The sequence below is a fragment of the Gastrolobium bilobum genome, unplaced genomic scaffold, assembly GCF_033153095.1.
Source record: "Gastrolobium bilobum isolate Gb01-03AN ecotype WA unplaced genomic scaffold, APGP_CSIRO_Gbil_v1 utg4007, whole genome shotgun sequence".
NCBI classification, from domain to species: domain Eukaryota; kingdom Viridiplantae; phylum Streptophyta; class Magnoliopsida; order Fabales; family Fabaceae; genus Gastrolobium; species Gastrolobium bilobum.
The window spans coordinates 233,204-251,597 of NW_026897118.1; the positions used below are offsets into that span (position 1 = coordinate 233,204).

An 18,394-nucleotide genomic window follows, 5' to 3' on the forward strand; every position below is an offset into this window, starting at 1 on the left:
ATAGAAAATAAAAATCATGAAGAGAGAGAGAGATTTCTTTTAATTTAAATTTTAAATAAAAAACATTAATTTTATACAAAATATCTATCTTCTAAAACGACAAACATTTATTTAAAAAAAAAAAAAAAAAACGACAAACATTTTTCGGTAATGATAATATAAAATGCGCCCGCAGTGAGATATGAAAGTCATTGACGTTGTTCGGTGGAATCTACTATCTTGGCCCTAGACAACGCATAAGAAGTCGCATAATTTTGGCTCCAAAGCTGTCGTACCTTGCAATGTGTCTCCATGGCCCATGCTTTCTGGTGCTTTTCAACATGCCCAACTCATATTCGTAAAATTGATGTATGCACTTGATTTCCAGAAGCTTTATTATATTTTGAGGAAAAAAAGAATGAATAAATAAATAAATCCATCCTCTATATATCATTGAAGAAATTGTTAGCATATTGCAGTGGCGGAGCCACGTTGTGGCCTGTAGTTGTCTTGGCACTGGCTTATTTAGCCACGTTCATTTAGTTACGCTTGAAATGTAGCAAATTTTGTTTCAATTTTTTTGAAAATTAGCCACGTTTTAATCGTAGCTAAAGAACCGTAACTATTTGGGTACTGGCTGAATTTTTTGACACTTGCTAACATATCATGCTGACTCCGCCACTGCATATCTGCGGTTTTGACAGGGTTCATTGGTTCTATATAAGGTTGTCACGGGAGCTATGAGGACCCTACGGTTTTCCTCCATGCACAAGTTCATATTAGAACAATTTTATATAATTATCAAATAGCTTCTAATTTTAATTTTTTAACTTTAACTTAAAAGTAAATTACAGATTACAGCTTAAAAAAAAGGTTGTGTTAACTCTAGGAAGCTGGTCAGAGTTACTTAAACTCTCATTTGATATAGCAATAGGAGGTTTGTATTGGTAGAGGACAAAATCCTCCTCATTGCTTGTGAGCATTTGGAGCGGCAACAAGCCAAGGAGCGATGTGCACCTATAAGGTGAATATTAAACATGAGGTATTTGTAACGAGGTTAGTGATGCTACTGCATGTGGAGCATCGCTACTCTAAACATAGGGCGTAGCTACAAGTATCGTGTTAAAGAAAAGGTTGTCGTCGCGGTGCCATGATATAGAGTATAGACAACGTGAGGAACTACAGCTTACGAAACCTATTTACTGGTTAGGTTTTGGACCAACTTAGTGGATGCCTTGGATCTTGCATTCGGCTCAAAACCACTTTGAAATATTTGTAATTTTTTTGAAGAGTTTAATGTTTTTAATAAATTTATCTCCTACACAAAGCATGTGATGCCCATATAAGAAAAAGAAAAAATAAATAAATATAAGTTCTATATATATATATATATATATATATATATATATATATATATATATGAAATAAATGAGAAATAATAAATTATTTTTTAAAACGGAAAAATAATCTCCCGGCGACAAGAAATATTTTGTTTCATGCTGTAAAGACAAAAATAATGGACCCATATCTTTGAGAAAAAAAAAAAAAAAAAACTAATTTTTGATGGGTCAACAGGAGGGGGTGTTTTTCTCCCGAAAAACATACCCCTTTTTAAAATTCGGAATTGATCTAAGGCCGCAAATAGATGTCTAAGGCTTAATATTCATTGGGCTAGAGAATTTCAAAAATAAGGAACAAGAGCTCAACTATGTTGGATTGGTGGGCTAACTTTGAATAGGTCCGCGTAAAGGGGGTGGCGTGTGATGTACCGGGTCCGTCTCTATGACAAGGGTGTTCATCAATCGATCAAAATAAATTCAAACCGCAGAAACTGAACCGAAAAATCGATAACCGAATAAATCGAAAATTGAAAAAAATCCGCAAATTTTAATTGGATTGGATCAGTTTTCGGATGGGTTGATGAAAACCGATCGAATCCAAAATAATCCAATATATTAATTCTCCTCTACCTACTTGGTCATTTCCCCAACTATAGCCCAAAAATTTCTAAATCCAAGACCCATTAACTCATCAATTAAACAAAAAAAAACTTAGTCACATCTCATCAACTACAGTATTGTTTACTGATATTTTTGTATTTCAAAAAAAATAAAATTTACAAAGCCAATATATACAAAAGATGTTATTTGCATAATAATCATGAAACTAATTTTAGGATATTCAAAAAACTGAAAACCGATCCAATCCAAATTGAAAAAAAATTGGATTGGATCGGATTGAATTTGAAAAAAAATCTAAACCAAATAGATTATTACATGATCAAACCAAAAAGATTGGATCGGATGAGTTTTGTTTCCAAAACCGATCCAATCCAGACCACGAACACCCCTACTCTATGACTGCGTTTAGCACTTAGCAGTTTGGAAGGAAAGAAAAAAAAAAGGAAGGAGTTCCAAAGAAAATAGAAAAAAAAGAAGGAAGTTTGAGACTTAAAAATATAATAAGAAATAAAAATAGGGAGTTAATAAGATATTTTTACAATTTTATTCTTTCTTAAAAACTAATATAATTATTAATTTTATAAATAAAGTTAAATTAATTTTAAAAATAAATTTAAATTAATTTTTTTAAAAAAAAATTTATTTAAAAAACAATTCTCTAAAAATTTATTTTCTCTCTAAAATTGTTTATTTCGTATTATAATTAAATTAAAATTGTTAGTAAAGGCATATAAATAATTTATTATATTTTTCCTCTCAAACATTAAATTAGGAAAACTCAATTTTTAAGGAGGAGAAAAGTATTGGAAAGTTTTACAAAAATATCCTATTTTCCCCCCTCATTTTTTAAAGCTCGCATATAAGGAAAAGACGGGAAAAGCACCATTTTGAAGTATTCAGACAAAAGAATTGCCCGGTTAAAACTGATTGGATAAGTTTTTTCAAAGTAATGCAGTCAAACATGTCGCCTATGCTGACGGGACTAGTCCCGTCACTGATACTGACGGGACTCGTGCCACGTCAGCGCCACGTAGGCAATCCAATTACCGTAAATCTTCGGAAGACCATAACTTGTGACTCGGGTATCCAAATCAGATGATTTTTTTTTTGATTTCACATAACTTTTCGAGATCTACGCAATGATATCTCGTTTGACATATTTTATCTCCCACAAACATAGTTTGAATTTGTAACAATTGTATCACAATCACAAGAGTGTTTATCCATAAGACTATGTTTGTGGGAGATAAAATATATCAAATGAGGTGTCATTGCGTAGATCTTGAAAAGTTATGTGAAATAAAAAAAAAATCATCTGATTTGGATACCCGAGTCACAAGTTATGGTCTTCCGAAAATTTACGGTAATTGGACTGCTTACGGCGCTGACGTGGCACGAGTCCCGTCAGCATAGGTGACATGTTTGACTGCATTACTTTGGAAAAACTTATGCAATGAGCTTTAACCGGGCAATTCTTTTGTCCAAAAACTTTAAAATGGTGCTTTAGCCAGGAAAAGACATAAACAAAATATTCTCCTTCTATGTATTAAAAAAAAATCTCCTTTTTTTTCTTGTAAATATTAATTCCCAAACACATCCTAAATGTGTAGGGAGAAAGAATAATAGTAGGGAAAAAAGTATCTAATGTTACTTTAGATAACTTCGTCTAATGTTCATTGAAATGACGTCGTTTTGGGGTTGAAAAATAAAAAAACTAGAATAATAAAGATTATTATAACCCTGAAATAAATTAAAATTATAAAAACACCATGATTTTCGTCCCAAAACGACGTCGTTTCGGTAAACATTAGATAAAGTTATCTAAAATAACTTTAAAAAAAAACACCCATAATAGTAATGGTAAATTCTTCAAGCCTCTTTCTCAAAGGTAAAAATGAGAATTTTTAGGGCACAAAAGATTCCAGTAATGGCAGGAGTGTGACCTAAAATTGTTAACTAATGTGGCTCACCTTCAGAGTGTAGTGAGCTCATATCTTATGATGAGGTAAGTGTATATTGAAGTGAGGGGAATAATATATCCGATGTGGTAGGATTCACGATCTAATCGTGAGATGGTCTGTAACTTTTCCTAGAACAAGATTGTATAATTTTGCTAAAGTTTTCATAATTTTATTAGAGCGAGATACTTCCCACTAAAAAAGTGTATCACTTTTATAATCAATTTAATTATTGTTGAATTTCATTAATTTAACAATTATAATTTATTAAAAATAAATAAATAAATAAATAAATAACAAATATTATTAATTTTTAATAAATTACAACATTTATATTGATAGAAAGTAACGGTGATTAAATTAATTGTAAAAGTGATAAATTTGTGATTAGTATATGGGTTGCCAATTTTATTTAGTAAATTTGTAATTTTTTTAAGAGTTAATCTTCTCTCATTTTACACGTGAAAAGATTATAATGTTACACGTATAATTAAAAGGTGATCCTATCTTTATTTTTTATCTTTTTCACTTTTTTATAAATTCCACTTGTGTATTGAGTGTGTAGTATATGAGAAAATTTTGTTAATCTCCTTTTTTTAAATCCTGTAAATGATGTATCATCTTTTGCAAAAACACACCACAATAAACGCCTGAATTTAAATAAAATTTAAGATAAAATATCACCTTAAAATAACGAAGGAGGAGATCGCCGCTAATGAGAGAGGGGGAAGCAGAGAATGGAAAAGAGCCGCAAAAGGAAGCAGAAGGTGGAGCGTGACGACAAAGAACCAAAGTCCAAGTCGGTTCGTGTGGGTCCAAGCCGAACCGAAAACCTCAAAGACCCATTCCCATCTCACAGTCGACCCACCCCGCCAGAGTGCCAAGCCGTACGAGACACTCTCTTAGCCGTACACGGTTTTCCCCCAGAATTCGCCAAGTACCGCAAACTACAACCAACCGATCATACGGTCGAACCGGAGCCATCAGAGACCGTTCTGGACGGTTTGGTTCGAACCGTGCTCTCGCAGAACACCACTGACGCCAATTCCCAACGGGCCTTCGCTTCCCTCAAATCCTCCTTTCCCACTTGGGAACATGTAGGTAACATAACGACATCGTTTGCGTTGTATTCATACCACAATCTTTTGTCTTACGTTGGGTTTGAGAACGGTGGTGTTTTGTTTTTGTGTTTTGAACTTGAAGGTGCTTGGTGCTGAGTTCAAGGATGTGGAGAATGCCATTCGATGTGGAGGTCTAGCCCCAACTAAAGCTTCTTGTATTAAGAATGTGTTACGTTGCTTGCTTGAGAGAAGAGGCAAATTGTGCTTGGAGTATTTGCGAGACTTGTCCATTGATGAAATTAAAGCTGAGCTGTCTCTTTTCAAAGGAATTGGTCCCAAAACAGTAATCTTCTTTTCCTCATCTCTCTCTTAGCTTCAAACACCGTCCACTAATTGGGAAAATTAATGGAAATGAAAAGAACTAGTTCGGTTCTTTATGGCATTGTAACTTTCTAACCGATAAGGACCTTCTAGTTTTCTTAATTTACAATATAAGCACCTAAAAGGTCATCATCCAATTTCCATTCTTATAACATTTTTTCAGGTGTTGGTTACAAGTATGTATCTAAGGAGTAGTTTCAGGTCTTTGTTTGCCTCTGCTTAAGCAAGTATACCTCGAACAGTTCTAGTGGCCTATTATTCACTTGGTAGTAATTCAACTAGTAATATTTGAGTCATCTGTACCTTATGTCATTGTTATTTTTTAGGAGTTAGAATTGCTTGTGATCCTAGAAATTGGATTAAGTAATATATTTTACCTTATCTTGCATTTTTCTTTGTAGGTTGAATCACTTGTGATAGAGCACAATATTTCCTACCTGGCTATATGTAAAACCTTTATTATGTTACTTCTTGAATTGCAAATTTATGATTGAATATACCTCAGTTTATGGATTATCATGAGTATCTAATTGCTATGCCCCCCCCCCCCTTCTCCTCTCTCTCTCTCTCTCTCTCTTTAAATCTTTTTAAACAACATTGCTCTGATGTGGCTGGCAACGTACTTTGTTGTGAAAACTGAGATACATCTTTTATAATTTGATAAAAATGCGAACTCTGGCAAATAATATTGTTTCCCTCCTATTCAATTTTCTGTACCTGATCTCTTTTCAATTTTAACGCCTACTTCGGTACTTTGTTTACTTCCCATTCAAAGGCCACTTTTCTCCAACATTTTAAACCGGTCTCCACATGAGTATGTCACACTAAGATTAATTTGCAGGTGCATGCATATGTGTTCATGTTTTTGCAATATGTAGTATATGAAGTGAGGGGTAAAGTGATAGGGACATCAGACATGGACAATCTGTGAACTCAAAGTAGTTTGGTGTAGAGAAGGCACACTGTCCTACTGGCATCCCAAACCCATGAATTCGAGTGCTTTGTGGTGCTTCTGGCAGATTGGTTTTTTGAGGGGACTATGGGCTTAATTTGGATGTTAAGTGATTGCCATTAATGGTCAGGGCACAAGATTATAGGGTTTTGACTCTTGTAATGCATGGTGGATTCTCTTTTTCAGAACTTGGATTTACCAATGGAGTGAAATAATAAGCTTTTCTGTCACCATATTGCTTATATTATCGAAATATTAAAGATTTCCGCCCATGTTAGGACAATGTTTTCTTTAATCTTTTTGATAAGAAGGAGGATAATTTTCAAATTGGATTAAGGAAGACTTTTCCATTCTGTTTTTGGGATATTGTAGTACCAAGACATTCAGATCCTTGATTTGGAATTGTGTAAATTGCTTTTCCCGTACGATGGATTAAGTATGATTCATGTTATTCGTTGGATAATTTATCGTCTTAATAATATGTCAAAGATGATTGTATTTTATTGCATCATTAGTAAGTATTATCATGTCAAAAATTCAATTGAGCATAAATGTCTCTGTCCTTTCCCCATTTGTGTTGGTTTCTCTGAATTACGGGATTTTGGTTATAGGTGGCTTGTGTGTTGATGTTCAATCTTCAGCAAGATGATTTTCCTGTGGACACTCACGTAAGTGTGATTCCATCTTTCTTTTATAGCTTTTGACTCAATTGAGTTATTTCTAACACCTGAATATTTATGCAGATATTTGAGATCGCAAAAACCATTGGTTGGGTACCGGCTGTTGCAGACAGAAATAAGACGTATCTCCATCTAAATCAAAGGATCCCAAATGAACTTAAGTTTGACCTGAATTGCCTTCTATTTACACACGGGAAGCTCTGCCGTAAATGCACCAGTAAAAGGGGTAACCACCAGCCAAAGAAATGTAATGATGACTCCTGTCCTATATTGAATTATTATAAAGAGTCAGTTTGAACTTTGAACTTTGAATTCTGCAAACAAATTATTTTGAGTCGTTTTTCTTAAAGTACATGAACTCAATATGAGCATCTGATCTTCTAACTGTATAGAATACAAGTGGTATAGACTTAGGCTGGAAAACATCTTTGAAATGTTAGTTGAAAGTTAGGCTAACCATGAGTGCTAGTGGATCAAACACTTGTAGGGTTTGGATTGTTTGAAAATTGTTGTCTATCTTTGGTTCAGTAAGCGGGTCTCACCCAAAATTATGTGACATCTGCTTGTGTTTTTAAAGAGATAAAGAGAACATAGCCCTTTAAGGGCACGGGTTACAAAACCAATTAGACCCAATTTTTGGAGTTACCTTGCTTTGGCTTTCGGCTATTATGGAAGTCTCTCGGTCCTCTCAAGATATTTGATCTACACCAGTCAGTATTCACTAGAGCTTCAGCAGCAGCTACGATACTTGACACTTACATCTTTCTTATTTAGCCGAATAAAGTTCACATCGTAGTTTCTTGTTCCGTGAATTCCTTTCTGCTCATATAGACATCCATATTCCTTATATTCCAAAGGGTAATCTAGATTTATCACGATTAAGCTAGCATAGATGGGAAATTGAACCATGAGAATTTGCTCTTAGAAAATAATATAAATCATTAAAAAATCTCTCATCCAACATATTAAGGTTTTGGGTTGAAATGTTTCTTTACATGGTATCAGAGCTTCAGGAACCATGAGGTCACGAGTTCGATTTTCACCCCTCACTTTCAGGTGGAATTAAGAAAAACACAGCGCAGACAAAAAAAAAGGGCTTGTGCAGCACAAGGCAAATCAAAAATGGGCTTGTGTCATATCCACGCTTCAAGCCCAAAGGGCGGAGTGTGTTAGAGAGATACAAAATAAATAATTTAGCCTCATCCAGTACCTTAAGGTTTTTGGTTGAAGTGGTTCTTTACATGGTATCAGAGCTTGAGTGACTATAAGGTCACAAGTTAGATCATCACCGCCCCCACTTTAAAGTGGAATCAAAATAAAAGCACAAAAGGTAAATTAAAAAATATCCTCACCGCCCTCCACTTTAAAGTGGAATCAAAATAAAAGCACAAAAGGTAAATCAAAAAATTGAGCTTGTGCAATATTCACGCATCTAGGGCTCTTACGTGAGGAGTGTGTTAGAGAATAATATAAATCATTAAAAAAATCCTCATCCAACACCTTAAGGTTTTGAGTTGAAATATTTCTTTACATTTGCTTCTTGATAGGATTAAAAGAAGTGGAATTCTCATGATGAAATACAAAATTTTGGAATTTCAATTAAGTGCTCATTATTTATTTTATTATTTTATTTCAATTAAAATGATGTTTTAGAACAGTTCATGAGATTAAAATGTAAATTATTTGTTTATTTTAGTACCAGAGTTTTAAAAAAAAATTTTTTTTACCATATCAAAATAGTTTTAGTAAAGGTTTAAAATTCATGGGAAGCACCTTGAAGTGAAAGGTAAAGCCAAAGCTTGGTAAAAATTAATCCCACGAAAAAAGGATGTAAGGATATTCAGTGTATATGTGTTGGTCAAACAACTATATACTTGTTAAATGTTAATGTATAAATATGCCAAAAAATATTTAATTTTTTTTTTGTTAAATTGACAAATTATTATAATTATTCAAATATTTATTTTGGAAGAGATTTTTGATTATGGCAAAAATAAAAGTTTTATTCTTATCTTTATCATTGTTTTTCGTGCATTTAATTGTTGTAATTTATTAAAAATTTACAATTAATTAATAAATTTAATTTAATAAATTATAACCGTTATATCTATGATTTATATATAAAAATAAAGAAAAGTTATACTTACAATCTATTTTTTTTATAATTTCTTACAATCATATCTTAATCTTTGATTTATATCAATTTAACAGTTATAATTTATTGAGTCATATTTATTAATTAATTATTAATTTTTAGTAAATTATAATTGTCACATCAGATTGGCAAAAATCTTTATTGAGTCATATTTATTAATTAATTATTAATTTTTAGTAAATTATAACTGTCACATCAGTGATGCAGTAACAACAAGATAGGAAATATTAGTTGTCGGGGATACAAGACCACAGAGGCAAAAAAGAATTCCTTTGTGGCTTGGCGACTATGCTTAGTATTAGATAAAAGATTGAGGTGGCTAGTTAGTGTTAGTAGGTAATATGAGGTGGACTATTGTAAGTGGGCCTGAATATAAATACTCTTTCCTTTTATTGTAAAGGCATATAGAGAATAAAAGTGACTTGTTTTCTTGTTCCCTTTCTCTCTCAGACATATCACCCAAAATCTGGTGCTTCCATTTCGAGTTGAACTTCAACATGCGCATCCAAGAAGTTGCAGAGGAATTGCGCTCTGAATTTAAAAAAGAAGTGCAATCAACGCGTTCAGATTTGCAACAAGTCAACAACGCTTGGATCAACTCACTGATTCAGTTCTACAATTGGATTCTCGTCTTTGAGAGTTCATGTCGCAGACCCGAAACCCACCCCTATTCAATTCCTATCAACCTCCAATAGGTGGTCATGCTAGAGCATTGCGGACTTATTTAAGACTTTCAGCGTCTTTTTATTGGAAGTCAATGCGCAGTGATGTTAAATAATTTGTCCATGATTGTGTCATATGTCAGCAGGTCAAGTCTATTACAATGCCATCTCAAGGCCTTTTGCAGCCTTTACCTTTCTTGTGGGAGCTTATGAAGATCTCACCATGGATTTCATAACTGGCCTTCCATTGTCTAAAGATTTGTCCACAAATTTTGTTGTCGTTGATCGCTTTACTAAGCATGCTCATTTTGGAGGTCTTCCCTCTTCGTCTAATGCATCTTCGGTGGCCCAATTATTTTGTTCTATGGTTGTTAAACATCATGGCTTTCCCAAAACGATCATCTCTGACAGGGATAGTATATTCCTCAGCAAATTTTGGGTTCATTTATTTCGTCTAAGTGGGACAACCTTGCGTACTAGCTCTGCGTACCCCCCCCACACTGATGGCCAATCAGAGGTAACCAACAGGTATTTGGAGCAGTACCTCAGGGCATTTTGCAGTGAACAAAGCAGTCTTTAGTCTACTTACTTGTGTTGGGCAGAGCTGCACTATAATACGGCTATACACCCATCCATCAAAATGTCCCCAGATCAAGCTTTGTTTGGAAAGCTCCCAACTATGATTCCTCCTTATTTGCCTAATGAAGTTTTGGTTGAAGCAGTTGATTCTACCTTGAAGCAACGTGATGAATTACTAGCTAGCCTGAAGAGGAATTTGCATCAAGCTAGGAATTGCATGAAGGTACGTGCTGATAAACATCGTCACGAACAAACATTTAAGGAAGGAGATTTGATTTTGGTGAAGTTGCAACCTTATCGCCAAATTTCTGTTGCTCGAAGAGGCTGTCACAAACTCTCCAAATGCTATTTTGGACCTTTTTCCATCAAGCGTGTCATCAATTCTGTTTCTTATCAGGTGGCTCTACCGGAGAGTTCTCGTATTCATCCCTCATTCCATGTTTCAGTTCTCAAGGCTTTTTTTTTGAACTCTTCCCCCACACCTCTCTTCTCTACCAGACACCAGCATTTACAATCGTCCAGTAGAGCAACCCATTGCGTTACTCATGTCTCGAACACACTCAGTGGCAGGCCAGCCTAGAAAAGATTTTTTGGTGCAGTGGTCACATTCATTACCAGATGATGCTTCTTGGGAGCCTGCTTCAGAGCTTGCTAGTGTGTACCCTCATTTGAACCTTGAGGACAATGTCCCTTTGGAAAGGGGAGCAAATGATGTAGTACCAACAAGCAAGGAAATATTAGCTGTTGGGGATACAAGACCATAAAGGCAAAAAAGGATTCCTTCGTGGCTTCGCTACTATGCTTAGTATTAGATAAAAGATCCAGGTGGCTAGTTAGTGTTAGTAGGTAATATGAGGTGGACTATTGTAAGTGGACCTGTATATAAATACTCTTTCCTTTTATTGTAAAGGCATATTGAGAATAAAAGTGACTTGTTTTCTTGTTCTCTTTCTCTCTCAGACATATCATCGATTGGCGAAAATAAAAAATTAAGATTTAGTTGTAAGAGGCTGTAAATGAAAATATGTTATAAGTATATTTTTTTCATAAAAATAAGTTAAAATTAAAAGATTTTTTTTAATTTAAATTTTTTTTCCTTAAAAAGATAAAGGAAGAGATCTTAAAAGGTAAAGTTTAAAAAAATCTCACAAGTCAAAATAAAGATGACTAATAAATGTTTCTCATGGTTGTGTGGATTCATATGAAATAGTACGAAGAGAAAAAAAGAAAAAATTTACTGTGATACCACACATTTTTAGGTGTGCTGGAGATAACCAAAAACATTAAACTCATCATGTAAATCTCCGCTTTCATCAATCATTTAACGTAAATATTAATGATAAAAAAATGAGATTTATTATTCTTATATTACATAAGAAAAAATTTATCTTTTATACACACAAATTCAAGATAAGTCCACTTTACTTTTTCTCTCTCTTTTTTTGAAAATAAATCTTACTTATACAAAGAGTCAGTAATAGATAATTATTATCTTCGAGAAAACTATTACCCAAAAAAAAAAAAAGTTCATAGAGAAAGGGTTTACCGATTTTAATTTTGAAAACTCCCAAAGACTGCATGAAACTGAAACTCATTTTCAGTTTGCACCGTCGTTATACTTCTATATGATTGTGATTACTCAATGTTTCAGCATTCACCAGATCTTGGGAATTTTCTAAGGTGCATCAGTAGCATCGTTTATTGAGTGTGACCAACGAATTAAAAATGGAGAAAAAATCTATAAATTGTACGGAGAAAAAAAGAAAGAAATAATTTATACATGTGTCATTTGTTTAAAAGATGATGCACCTACGACAGATGCACGGATGTGTTCCAGATCTTGGTTGCTACTCCTTCACCGCTACAGCATAATCCACTTTGTTTTCTTTCCCCTCGTTTCAAACCAAAGTCCTCAAAACAACCTTGTACATCAAAAATCCCATGTTTCCTCCTCGTAATTACTCGGCATGCTTTCTTTTTCTCTCCGTCCTTGTACTTTCCACCTTCCCCAACCCCTCCATATCAGACTCACAATCCCCTTGGGCTACCAAGAAAATGCGCATGAGAGAAAAAGTTCGCACTATGTATGTTTATCGCCAAAGCTTCAATATTATTGTTTCTGACTTCATACTCATTTTTCGCATTTCAATTTTCAAATTATTGATCCCATTTTCAGCTCTGTGAAATGTATCTAAATTAAAAACGAGGCTTAATTTTGCTTAGCAAAATCGAAGGTCTGCAAAACATTGATTATTTATGTATTATTTATGCAACTCAATCCTTGAATTACTCTGAATTATGTATCCTTTGTGAATCAATCTCCTTTATAAATAAATGAATGAATTGATTATTTGGTAATGTTTGTAGGTTTCACCATGCGTATGACAACTATATGACTTATGCATTTCCGGTCAGTTAATTTTATTCTTTATTTTTTATTTGCTTAACATACACACACTGTGCTGTGCAATGTCAAGATTGTCATATATTCTTACAGCATGATGAGCTAAAGCCTCTCACTAAAACTTACACCGACTCCCTGAGTGAGCTGGGAAATTTGAAGGTAAATGACATCTATTTAAGAACATGAGAAGATAATTAGTCAGAGAACCGAAGAAGTAACTGTTTACTATTGCAGCTTGAACACTTGCCTCAAGACTACAATGGTTCTGCCCTTACGCTTATTGAATCACTGTCTAGGTATATGGATCCAGCTGCTACATGAATTGTTAGTTTGTGTAATTCTGTTTTTATTCAATTTGGTCCTTTTTCTGATGATCACATCTTGTTGTGGATCTTGTAGAAGTGGAAACTGATACAAATTGTTCTTTCTCCTTTAGCCTTGTTATTATGGGCAACAATACTGAATTCGAGAGGGCAGTGCTCTGGCTTTCGGAAAATCTAACATTTGATGTTGATGCACGCATTAATCTTTTTGAGGTAAATATTGGATTTGGTTGAAATTATTGATTCTATAGCTTTGTGTAATATGAGATTAGACTGCCTTGAAAATCGAAAAGCTGGTGGGGTGGTGGCTTTAATCTACTTCTGAATGATATTGAAAGACTACTATATATTCCAAAGACTTGAAGTGTGAAGAACATTAATGTGCTTTCCTTGTCACTTGATTGTAATCACTCAGTGCAATATAAGAGTTCTTGGAGGACTTGTCTCTGCTCATTTACTTGCATCTGATTCTTCAAAGAAGTTGTTTCAAGGAGCTTACAAGAATCAGCTGCTAGTTCTGGCTGAAGATTTAGGGAAGCGCTTTCTACCAGCATTCAATACGCCCACTGGATTACCATATGCATGGATTAACTTAAAGGTGCTGTATAGAACATTCAAAGTCTGACATTCTGTAATTATTTTTTGTTTTAAATGTGGAGACATCACACTTGCAATTTTTTTAATCTAATTTGGTTATAAGCATTTGAATGTTTAAAGATAGGTAATAATACTCTTCCACACCCTAACAATCAGAAATTCTCACCACATCACTACTAATATTCGAGAAAAAAGTTAGTAAAGGAAAAATCCCTCCTCCACACAATTTGAGCTGAAGCCAAGGTGGAAAATGAGTAAGGAGGGATCAACACTCTTTGTATTAAAGAATTGTTTCTGTTAGAATATTAGGATTGTTATTGTTTTAAGATTCTTGTAATGTTAAGAGTATTAATGGGCTAGGCTTGAAGCCTTGAACTGGTTGTACTACACTAACACTTAACCTAGAATATTAGTATAAATAGGAGTATTAAGTTAGTGTTTTGTATCTCATACGAATGCAAAACATCTTTATCTCTCTCTAATATTTTCCATCTTTCCCCAATAATTTGAACTTGCTATGAGGGTAGTACTAATACCATCTATGTGACATGATCCTGTCACTATTCGCTTTGGAGTTCCCAAATTGTGGAACTCCTTTGTTTGATATCCTCTGCCCCACTCTGCTTTTCCTTCCCATGGCTGTGTTCACTTTTCCAGCATGTTTTTCCTTCCCACTGCAGCTGCTGCCTCCAGTTATTCCCTTCCATTGTCAAATCGACAAGCTTACCCCGCCATTGGATTCAAAATTAGGTCATTAGGTGGTTTAGGGACACATGAATTTATCGGTTAATCTGCCCATCCATGTGCGCCTCACCTAGTATATTAATATAAAAATGAGCATGAGGTTATATTTCTCATTTATCCTTTCCTCCTTTTCTCTATAAACAGTTTTGATTTGAAGCAATAAAAGCAGTTAACTTTACAGTTCTGTGCTAGATCATAAAGTTAGGAACATGACATGATGTAACTAAATGCAATATTGTTAGCATTCATGTTGACGGTAATACTGGAGATATTTTATGTCTTTAAATATATCTGGCGTCAAAGACTTTCAGCATTATAAGATCTTAGTTTTTGCATTTGAGCCATGTTGCTTCAATTTTTTAGGCATATAAAATTTATAAACTATAGTCCATTTCTTTTTCTTTCTTTCTTTCTTTTGTTCTTACTCTTTTAGAAGGATATATAACTCCTCGCCAATGCAAAATATTCCGTGCACAGTATGGAGTAATGGAGAATGAGACTACAGAAACAAGCACTTCGGGGTGTGGTGAGAGGTCTAGCTTAGTGTTTTAAGACTAGGGTATAGTAAGATGGTATGTCTGGTTGCTTCTGATTATCCATCTTTGTGCAGGTTCTCTGATTCTTGAAATGGGTGCTTTATCAAAAATTACTGGTGACCCCAGATATGAATCAGTAGCTTTACGAGCTCTTCGTAAGTTATGGAGTATGCAGAGCTCATTAGAATTATTTGGAACCACACTGGATGTGGCAACTGGGCAATGGATTGAATATTCTTCAGGAGTTGGAGCCGGTAGGTTATCTCTGAATTGGGATAATATCAAATTCTCAGTTCATGGGAGTACCTAGCATGTCAACTGCATGCTTATTGTCCATTGATTTTAGAAATGAACTGTCTGCTGCTGTTGACAGTTATGCTGTTTGATATTGTACTTTATCAAAATTTCCAAATGCTGATTGGCTGACCTTGGTGTTTCTTATGTTGGATTTTTTTTTCCTGGATTATTCTAGGAGTTGATTCCTTTTATGAATATCTACTTAAAGCCCATATCCTTTTCGGAAAGGAGGACTTTTGGAGAATGTTTCATTCTGCTTATCTTGCTGTGCAGAAATATTTCAGACATGGTCCTTGGTATCACACTAACTGCAAAAGTTTTTACTTTTATGTTATTCAATCTCTAATAGTATGCTTATCCAGTGCTTTAATTACTAGGTATTGGTGGGAGAATATGATCAACAGTTGTAACCTGGGCTAGTTGATCTGATGCAGGTACCATGAAGCTGATATGAGGACAGGAAGAGCAACTTATTGGCAGCTTACAAGCCTTCAAGCATTTTGGCCTGGCCTACAGGCTAGCAACTGGACTTCAAATTTTACTCATTTACATTTATTTATTTTTATATCTTTCTGAGCATGTCTATGACTTATGGAAACCAGGTTCTTATTGGGGATGTTATTGCTGCTAATTCATCTCACCGTGAGTTCTTCCATGTGTGGAAGAGATTTGGAGTGCTACCGGAGAGGTATTTTCTGATTTTGCGAGTTTCGATGTAATGTTTGTCGGAAAAGGATCCTCTCATGTTAAAAAAAACATGACATGATCATGTGGGAAAATCACAAACATACAAAGGTGAATCAACGGTAATGATTTTATAACTACCTATTTCACTTATTTTTTCTTTCTCTTTCTTTATCGCTATTGATCCACTTTTGTATGGTTATGATTCCTCACATAACCATATCATGTTTTTTTTAACATGAGAGGATCCACTCCCATGTTTGTCTCATTGTATATAGCCGTCAATCTGTCATCAGGATTTTGTTGTTACAGTACTGTATAATATCACATTGAATCATAAATCCATGTAAAGGTATTTGCTGGACCATCAGACGCTTCACCCTACTGAAAAATATTATCCATTACGCCCTGAATTGGCTGAGTCAACATTCTACTTATATCAAGCAACTAAAGGTCTGAGAGTTCTTTTATCTTTGTATTTTCAGTTCGTTGATATTGTGTCATTACATTTGACTGCTTCTAAAACATGATCTTAAGACTTGCACTTTTGAAGACTTCTTTGAATGGTAAAAGGAACACTAAATTTAAGAGGATATGTATTAGCAAATGGTAATTTTAAGTCAAATAAGCTGGCAGCTAGGCTTGTTCAAGTTGATTACATTAGAATTTGACCTAGAATATTAATATAAAAAATGAGTCTTAGCTTAGTGTTTTGTATCAACAATTCAACATAACATCATAATAATATCACAATTTTTTAGAGTCGTACGTATTAATGAAATATATTCTCTTTTCAATTTAATCCGCCAATAGAAAGAATTGTATCTGACCAATAGTGATATAGTCATATCAGTTCTTCGCAACAACCTTTGTTAATTTCAGATCCATGGTATATTGAAGTTGGTGAATCAATAGTCAATTCCCTTAATTTATACACCAAAGTAGAAGGTGGGTTTGCAAGCATAAAGGATGTGACAACTATGCAGTTGGAAGATCATCAACATAGTTTTTTTCTTGCTGAAACGTGAGACCTTCTTGTCTTTGCTCTTCTATCATGCAAGATTTAAAAAATTAAAAAACAAGAAATCAAATATTGAATTTCTTACTCAAAGAATTGCTGGACTTCAGATTTTCTGAGTAGTGATCCTGTGTTTTCTGCAGGTGCAAATATTTATATCTTCTATTTGATGATTCATTTGTAATAGATAGTAATTATATATTTACCACCGAAGGTCACCCCCTTCCAGTACTAAGCACTTGGCACGAAGAGCTACCGGAATCTTATATTCCAACTAATTGGACTTTCATGAAGGTATTTTAGCAATTTTCTGTAGTGAATTTACTGATTAACTGAGGAAATTTCCCTTCCAGTTATTTCTGTAAACTTCAGTTCTTTAGCACAGTAACGAGTAAGTATATTGTAGATTTACCTATTAGAGGGTTTACATACACTTTTCCCTAAATAGTATATGTAGATTTCATTTTTTCTCCTTTTCATTTGCATGTGTAGTGGAAACAATAAATTCTTAAAATTATTTTCAGTGGCACTAAAAATTATACTAGTCTATTCTAGATATTTTATTTTATTTTTATTAAAAAAAGAAGAAGAAAGAAAACAAGACTTTTTCTTGTTAGGGATTTGCTTCAACTAGCTATGTGATTCACACCTACACTACCCTTGAACTTAAAAAATGCATATATCTATCTTATTGTGCAGAGGCAATCTACAGCAAACCGAATGAGTGCAATGTCTTTGCAAGTATGTCCTGCCATGACTTTAAAATCAGGTCAACATATTGAGAGTGCTTGCCACATCCCCGATAATCGAAGTGATTACAGGTGTTTGACTGATGAAGATTGTGGAGTTGATGCCACTACATGCAGAAGAAGATCATGTAGCATGGCTGGTTATTGTGGGCTATGGCTCTTCATATGATACCATGTTTAGAAGAAATTTTTTTAGCAACAGAAAATGTAAGTGAGAATCACGTTATAGAGAAAGATAAAATGCAATAGCTGCTTTGCCAACCATTAATCAACATCCATATAATGTTACAGGATTAGAATAAATTGGTTGGTACGCATTTGACAATTTGTTTTAGAAGGGATTAGCTTTTATTCTAAGGCATGCTTTGATAGCAGTAAAGATGGGAGAAATGAGAGCTCACTGTATTTTGCCATGATATGTGCTTTAGTTTAATACATCGAAAATGTGTATTCCATTATTTTAGTTCTATTGAGCATATCTTGGTAAGGGGGAAAAATGAGTAAATTGAAGCTTGGCAAGTTGACAAGTTAGATAATTTCCCCAGACTGACTTTAATGGAAATTCGGTCAATGGTAATTTTGTAAGATTTGTATTGACTTATATCATATACTACATGACAGGGCCTATGAATATTTATAACAATGTCAAATTATTCCATGGGTTTGGTATCTTA

General features: G+C 34.1%; 2 protein-coding genes across 2 annotated transcripts; both read left to right on the forward strand.

Moving 5' to 3' along the window:
• Positions 1 to 4,566: 4,566 nt before the first annotated feature.
• On the forward strand, positions 4,567 to 7,455 carry LOC133304304 (putative DNA glycosylase At3g47830). Its single transcript, XM_061504311.1, has 4 exons — positions 4,567 to 4,995; positions 5,102 to 5,302; positions 6,904 to 6,960; positions 7,036 to 7,455. The coding sequence occupies exons 1-4, from the start codon at positions 4,636 to 4,638 to the stop codon at positions 7,267 to 7,269; spliced, it is 852 nt and encodes a 283-aa protein (XP_061360295.1). The 5' UTR covers positions 4,567 to 4,635; the 3' UTR covers positions 7,270 to 7,455.
• A 4,742-nt stretch (positions 7,456 to 12,197) lies between these two features.
• LOC133304298 (alpha-mannosidase I MNS5) lies at positions 12,198 to 18,235 on the forward strand. Its single transcript, XM_061504302.1, has 15 exons — positions 12,198 to 12,452; positions 12,736 to 12,778; positions 12,866 to 12,931; positions 13,007 to 13,068; positions 13,209 to 13,308; positions 13,511 to 13,693; positions 14,914 to 14,962; positions 15,047 to 15,226; positions 15,445 to 15,565; positions 15,704 to 15,785; positions 15,872 to 15,957; positions 16,306 to 16,406; positions 16,836 to 16,977; positions 17,115 to 17,265; positions 17,671 to 18,235. The coding sequence occupies exons 1-15, from the start codon at positions 12,310 to 12,312 to the stop codon at positions 17,887 to 17,889; spliced, it is 1,728 nt and encodes a 575-aa protein (XP_061360286.1). The 5' UTR covers positions 12,198 to 12,309; the 3' UTR covers positions 17,890 to 18,235.
• The last annotated feature ends 159 nt before the right edge of the window (positions 18,236 to 18,394 follow it).

What these genes read in the sequence shown, in the direction of transcription:
- LOC133304304 (XM_061504311.1), top strand. Translation starts at nt 4,636, where the DNA reads ATGGAAAAGAGCCGCAAAAGGAAGCAGAAGGTGGAGCGTGACGACAAA. An exon ending in CCTTTCCCACTTGGGAACAT is followed by an intron (nt 4,996 to 5,101) that starts GTAGGTAACATA and finishes TTGAACTTGAAG; the next exon opens with GTGCTTGGTGCTGAGTTCAA. An exon ending in AAGGAATTGGTCCCAAAACA is followed by an intron (nt 5,303 to 6,903) that starts GTAATCTTCTTT and finishes TTTTGGTTATAG; the next exon opens with GTGGCTTGTGTGTTGATGTT.
- LOC133304298 (XM_061504302.1), top strand. Translation starts at nt 12,310, where the DNA reads ATGTTTCCTCCTCGTAATTACTCGGCATGCTTTCTTTTTCTCTCCGTC. An exon ending in TATTTCAGACATGGTCCTTG is followed by an intron (nt 15,566 to 15,703) that starts GTATCACACTAA and finishes GATCTGATGCAG; the next exon opens with GTACCATGAAGCTGATATGA. An exon ending in CATTTTGGCCTGGCCTACAG is followed by an intron (nt 15,786 to 15,871) that starts GCTAGCAACTGG and finishes TATGGAAACCAG; the next exon opens with GTTCTTATTGGGGATGTTAT.